This window comes from Nematolebias whitei, chromosome 21 (genome assembly GCF_014905685.2).
Source record: "Nematolebias whitei isolate Nwh7 chromosome 21, NemWhi1, whole genome shotgun sequence".
Lineage (NCBI taxonomy): Eukaryota > Metazoa > Chordata > Actinopteri > Cyprinodontiformes > Rivulidae > Nematolebias > Nematolebias whitei.
The window spans coordinates 32,719,995-32,726,848 of record NC_056518.1 but is presented as its reverse complement, the minus strand read 5'-3'; the positions used below and the strand labels follow the sequence as shown (position 1 = coordinate 32,726,848).

At 44.8% G+C, this 6,854-nt stretch overlaps 1 protein-coding gene across 1 annotated transcript in view; it reads left to right on the top strand.

Annotated features, from left to right (window-relative positions):
* Positions 1-6,102, top strand: part of fuca2 (alpha-L-fucosidase 2) — an 11,121-nt gene extending 5,019 nt beyond the window's left edge. The window contains exons 5-7 of the mRNA XM_037695564.1: positions 4,506-4,696; positions 4,933-5,041; positions 5,835-6,102. Coding sequence (XP_037551492.1) covers positions 4,506-4,696; positions 4,933-5,041; positions 5,835-5,972 — 438 coding nt within the window. The 3' untranslated portion in view covers positions 5,973-6,102. The remainder of the gene's footprint in view (positions 1-4,505; positions 4,697-4,932; positions 5,042-5,834) is intronic.
* Positions 6,103-6,854: the final 752 nt, after the last annotated feature.

Sequence of the window (6,854 nt, the reverse complement as noted above, 5' to 3'; positions counted from 1 at the left end):
TTTTTTATTATTATAGCATGTGTCAAATTCAAGGCCCGTGGGCAAAATCCGGCCCACCATAACCATTTCTGTGGCTCTCTAAACAGAGGGCCACAGAAACAGAACTTCAAAATAATTGTTGTGAGCTTCAATACTATTTTATCAGTCAAATCAAATCAGTTTTTATGTTTGTATTGCCAATTACTCAATAAAATATTGAAATTTTAGAAGCAGTCATCAAATGCAGATAAAGTTCTATTTTACTAGTTTGTTTTTAGGTCATTTTATGTGGAAACCAGCCACTAGGGAGAAACCAGTTACTAGGGAGCACAAGCCAGTGCGTCTCTTGTGCCGGTCCCAAGCCCGGGTAAATGGTGAGGGTTGTGTCAAGAACGCATCCGATGTAAAACACTTTTGCCAAAACCATAATGCGAGTTCATTAAAGTGAAACCATACCGGATCGGTCGAGGCCCGAGTTAACAATGACCACCACCGGTGCTGTTGACAAACAGGGTGCCGGCGGAAATTGTGCTACTGTTAGTTGAAGACCACGAGGAGGGAAATGTGTCAGGAGACAGAGGGAGAAGAGGAAAGTGAAGAATGTAGGACTGAGGGTTGCAACTCTAAATGTGGGGACAATGACAGGCAAAGGTAGAGAGCTGGCTGACATGATGCTGAGAAGGAAGGTAGATGTTTTATGTGTCCAAAAGACCAAGTGGAAGGGCAGCAATGCTCACAGCATTGGAGCAGGGTTCAAACTGTTTTACCATGGTGTGGATAGAAAGAGAAATGGAGTAGGAGTGGTCCTGAAGGAGGAGATGGCAAAGAATGTAGTAGAGGTGAAAAGAGTGTCAGATAGGGTGATGTGTTTGGAGGTAGAAGTAGAAGGTCTGATGCTAAATGTTGTCAGTGTTTAAGCTCCACAGGTTAGATGTGATGTGGAGGAGAAAGATACATTTTGTAAAGATCTGGATGAAGTGATAGAGAGTATTCCCAGGGAGGAGAGAGTGGTGATGGGAGCAGACCTGAATGGACATGTTGGTGAAGGAAACAGAGGGGATGAGGAAGTGATGGGTAGGTTTGGTGTCAAGGAAAGAAATCAGGAAGGACAGATGGTGGAGGATTTTGCCAAGAGAATGGAAATGGCTGTAGTCAACACCTATTTCCAAAAGAGGGAGGAGCATAGAGTGACCTATAAGAGTGGAGGAAGGAGTACGCAAGTCGACTACATTCTGTGTAGAAGAGGAAACCTGGGGGAGATTGGAGACTGTAAGGTTGTGGCAGGGGAGGGCGTGGCCAGACAGCATCGGATGGTTGTGTGGAGAATGACTGTTGTTGTGAAGAAGAGAAAAAGAGTAAAATCAGAAGAAGACCAAATGATGGAAGATGAAGAAGGAAGAATGTTGTGAGAAATTCAGAGAGGAGCTGTTAAAGGCTCTGGGTGGTAAGAAAGAGCTTCCAAATGACTGGACTACTACAGCAACAGTAATTAGAGAGACAGGTAGGAAGATACTTGGTGTGTCATCTGGACAGAGAATGGATGATAAGGAAACCTGGTGGTGGAATAGTGAAGTGCAGGAAGATGTTCAAAGAAAGAGATTAGCCAAGAAGAAATATGACAGTGAGAGGACTGAAGAGAGGAGACAGGAATATAAGGAGATGGGACGTAGAGCAAAGAGGGAAGTAGCTAAGACAAAGCAGAGGGCGTACAATGAGTTTTATGGGAGACAGGACACTAAAGAGGGTGAGAAGGACTTGTACCGATTGGCAAGACAGAGGGATCAGGCTGGAAAGGATGTGCAGCAGGTTTGGCTTATTAAAGATAGGAATGGCAGCATGGTGGCGCAACTGGTAGATCTGCTGCCTCTCAGCGAGCAAGTCCCTGGTTCAAATCCCGGTCCGGGGGCCTTTCTGGGTGGAGTTTGCATGTTCTCTCCATGCATGCATGGGTTTTCTCCGGGTGCTCCGGTTTCCTCCCACAGACCAAAAACATGCATGTTAGGCTGATTGGTAACTCTAAATTGTCCCTAGGTGTGAGTGAGAGAGTGAATGGTTGTTTGTCTCGTTTGTCTCTATGTGTCCCTGTGATGGACCTGCGACCCGTCCAGGGTGTACCCCGCCCCTCGCACAGTGATTGCTGGACATGGGCACCGGCGACCCCCGTGACCCAAAATGGAAGAAGTGGGTAAAATATAATCAGAATCAGTTTATTATTGCCATGTCAATGAACGAGGTTCACAACTAGGAATTTGCTTCGACATAAAGGTGCGAATAGTAATAAAGTAAAATAAAGTAAGAATGAAAACATAACATAAAACATTTGTACACCCATACAATAGAAAACAATAAAAAAGCTTAGAAACCAGTACAGATGGAGTATTCAATTATAATACAGAAGTAATGTGACCAAAGCAGAAATTATGAGGTAACATTATGAGTGTTCAGGAGTCCAACAGCAGAGGGGAAGAAACTGTTCTTATGGCGGGAGGTTCTGATCCGAATGGACTGAAGCCTCCTGCCTGAGGGGAGTGGTTCAAACAGACCGTGTGCAGGGTGAGCAGGGTCAGCTGTGATCCGACCTGCTCGCCTCACAGTCCTGGAGACGTACAGGTCGTGGAGGGATGGAAGGCTGCAGTCGATCACCTTCTCAGCTGAGCGCACAACACGCTGCAGTCTGGATGGATGAAGATAGGAATGGTAATGTTCTAACAAGTCAGGAGAGTGTGATGGGAAGATGGAAGGAGTACTTTGAGGAGCTAATGAATGAAGAGAATGAAAGAGAAAGAAGAGTAGAGGTCATAGAAACTGTGGATTAGGAAGTGGGAAAGATTAGTAAGGGTGAAGTCCGGAAAGCTCTGAAAAGAATGAAGAAGGGGAAGGCAGTAGGACCTGATGACCAGTGGAGGTTTGGAAATGTCTTGGAGAGATGGCAGTGAGGTTTTTGTCTCAAATATTCAATGGCATATATGAGGGTGAGAAAATGCCTCAGGAATGGAGAAGAAGTGTGCTGGTGGCCATTTTTAAGACCAAGGGTGATGTACAGAGTTGTAGCAACTACAGGGGAATTAAGTTGATGAGCCACATGATGAAGATCTGGGAGAGAGTTGTGGAAGCTAGACTTAGACGAGAGGTGACTATCTGTGAGCAGCAGAATGGTTTCATGCCAAGAAAGAGCATCACAGATGCATCTTTGTTTTGAGGATGCTGATGGAGAAGTACAGAGAGGGTCAGAAAGAACTCCATTGTGTCTTTGTGGATTTAGAAAAAGCATCTGACTGAGTGGCAGAAAAGTATGTTAGACTGGTACAGGACATGTATAAGGACAGCAGGACATGTAGGAGGACAGCAGGACAGTGGTGAGATGAGGTGTAGGAGTGACAGATAGCTTCAAGGTATAGGTGGGAGTGCATCAAGGATCCGCTCTGAGCCCCTTCTTGTTTGCTCTGGTGATGGACCGACTAACAGATGAGGTCAGGCAAGAATCCCCATGGACGATGATGTTTGCAGATGACATTGTGATCTGTGGTGAGAACAGGGAACAGGTGGAAGAGAACTTGGAGACGTGGAGGTATGCACTTGAAAGAAGAGGAATGAAAGTCAGTCGTAGTAAGACAGAGTCCATGTGTGAATGAGAGGGAGGAGGTGGAACAGTGAGGCTACAAGGAGAAGAGGTCACAAAGGTGTAGGACTTCAAGGACTTGGGGTCCACTGTCCAGGAAAATGGGGAGTGTGGTAAAGAGGTGAAGAAGAGAGTCCAGGCAGGATGGAGACAAGTTTCAGGAGTGATTTGTGACAAAACGGTGTCAGCAAAGGTCAAAGGAAAAGTTTACAAGACAGTGGTGAGACTAGCTACTGTATGTTGTATGGTCTGGAGACAGAGACATGGACAAAAAGACAGGAGACAGAACTGGAAGTGGCAGAAATGAAGATGCTAAGGTTCTCCTTAGGAGTGACAAGGCTGGCTGGCCTTTTGAGGACATTCATGAGCTTGATGTGGCCCAAAATGAAAAAGAGTTTGACACCCCAGTTATACACATACTGTAGGATAATGTGAACAGGGCTGTCAGAGTTGCAATGACTTTACGTTAGGTGGGTGAATGATCTGATCTTCTGACTGTTGATTGCAGTAATCCACATTATTAGCAGAAACAGAGGGCCTCAAACCAAATTTCACTTGGGTCCTCATGGAGGTTTGGGCTGGCACTGAGGCTCGGACCCAGAAATGGACGGAGCCGAGGAGTCAGAACCTTCTCAGACAGAAGTACAGATGAAAAAAACAGAATGTGAGAGAGTGAGGACTTTGTTGAAGAAGTGGAAGATTTGTTGTTTTGAGGTGAGGCTGGATGGATGGATGGATGGATGGATGGATGGATGGATGGAAGGAGTGCACCGAGTGTCATGTAGTGCCTGAGAATACTCAGCCTTCTGTAATCATTGGCTGTGTGCTCAGGTGTTTCCTTGACTGGTTTGTTTATTGAAGGTTTATTACACTACACACACCGGTGTGTGGGTGTGTGTGTTTTCAGACCCTGGTGGAGACGGTGTCCTGTGGAGGAAACCTGCTGATGAACATCGGCCCCACACACGACGGCAGAATCGTCCCGATCTTTGAGGAGCGTCTGAGGCAGATGGGTCTGTGGCTGAAGGTCAACGGAGAGGCCATCTACAACACGACGGCGTGGCGAGCTCAAAAAGACAATGCCACCACCAACCTCTGGTCAGCTTTTGTGGTCTTTAAAGCACTTCACCCCCCGAACCGCCACCGTTTACGACATACTGCAACACCAGGAGTTGGATTATTAAACTGTTTCATGTCAAACGCTGTAAAAATCAATACTTTGACACATTTCTCCAATTAATGAATCTTTATTATTGCCTTTATGAAGGCTCTGAAATGACTTGTTTTGATCCTGTGTGATGTAAACAAATTAAACCAGGCCGTTTGGTACACAGGTACACATTCAGACCTCAGGAGAAGACCATCTTTGCCATCTTACTGGAGTGGCCTGATCAGGGGTCAGTGGTTCTGAGTGAACCCGTCGTTACATCGGGAGTCACGAAGGTAAAATCTCACCCGTTATATTCAGAAGTTGGAGTGCCGGCATTTATGATTCCAATATGCTTAAAATCTTTGCATTTGTTTTTGTGCGCCCGTCGAAAGGCGGGACGGGCCCTGGTGTCTACGTCCGTGAACTTTCTCTTGTCCTGCCCACATCAGGTGGCTCAATGAGACGAACCTGTAGAAATAAAGGTTGAATGAGGAAAAAAAACAAAAAAACTTCAGATCCACTCAAGAGAATTTTTTACAAAACTTGATACACAAACACATCAGCGTCGTGTACACATTTCATCACCGTAACTTCAAGGTCAAAGGTCATACAAGGTCTTTGCTTGTTGCAGACGTTGCTATGAGATGCTGTAACAGTTTGTGTATGATGTTCTGCCTGAGAGTTCACCAGGGTTCCTACACAAACTTCAAATTTTGAATCTGCTTTTAGCATTTTCCAAGTCTGTTAAACATGAAAAAAAAGGAAACGGTTTGAAAAAAGATTTGTTTCCAAACTTAGATGATGCCATAAGTGCTGTAATTGTGCCTAAATCTGTACGATGAGTTTTTTATTCGATTTCATGGTTGGTACATTCAGTGTCAGAAAGTTCTTTAGAAACTTGATATTTTGTACCAGAATTATTAAACGACCTCTAAACTACAAACATTCATTGCCTCAGTGATCTGATGGATCTTCATGTCTTTAGAAAAATGGTCGATATATCAACAAGTAAAGTGTTAGAACTTAATGTCTTTTCCTCTCTGTCCGTGAGTTGATGGTCTGTCCGTTGTTTTTGTCCTGGTCAAGGTGGAGCTCGTGGGTCACGGCTCCCTGCAGTGGGAGCCAGCTCAGCCCAGTGGGCTAAAGGTTCTCCTGCCTCAGCTGTCCTTCAAACAGATGCCCTGTGACTGGGCCTGGACCCTGAAGCTGACAGGGGCCTCCTGAAGGAGCCGACAGAGCAGAAGGCTACAAGATCGTTGCTTTCATATTTCAATCACTAAACTTGTGCCTGACTTGAAATTTGAGAAATCGCTGGGGTATAAAGGATCGTATCATTTTCTACTGGTTGCACTCTTATTACAGATTTAGTCGTTTTTTAAATATTTTTTCAGGGAGTCAAGCACTTACCGTTTTATGTGATTGTTCGTATTTTGTAGCTGTAGCCAAAAGTAAGTGCAAAGACTTTGTTTTTTTTGTGTGTGTGAACAAGTTGCTGTGTATACAGTACTTGAAACTCCAGGCTCCGACAGGTTTGGGCTTTGACGTTAAATAAATGTTTAAATCTTTCTGTTTTATTTTTTGATTGGGTCGGTGCGTTTGTACCTAAATGATTAATAAAAATCAACCAAACCTTTGAAAAGTCGATTTCTTATCACCTGCAGCTGAAGGTGAAACGGTTTTGTTCATGTCTGTGTGTGCGTTTGCTGTTTGTGTTGCAGAACTTTTGGGGCCAACCCCATTCAAGATGGCTGCCACAGCCAGCTGATCGTAGCCATTACAACAATTGCTAGAGCTCAGTAAATTTTACAGATACACCATGATGGCTAATCATTGTGCAACTTTTGCCAAAAACCTAAGTAGGACGTGTTGGTGTTGGCCCTGTTTGTCGTGTTAGCAAAATATCTTGACAAAACCTGATGAAACTCAACCATCAATCACCCTATGCAACTGGGTCCTGGACTTCTTAAACAAACCAGACCACAGTCTGTAAGGATCCACAACTTCTCCTCCACCACCATAACCCTCAGCACTGGCTCCCCTCAGGGCTGTGTGCTGAGCCCCCTCTTGTTCACTCTGCTCACATAAGATTTTGCACCTACTCATCCA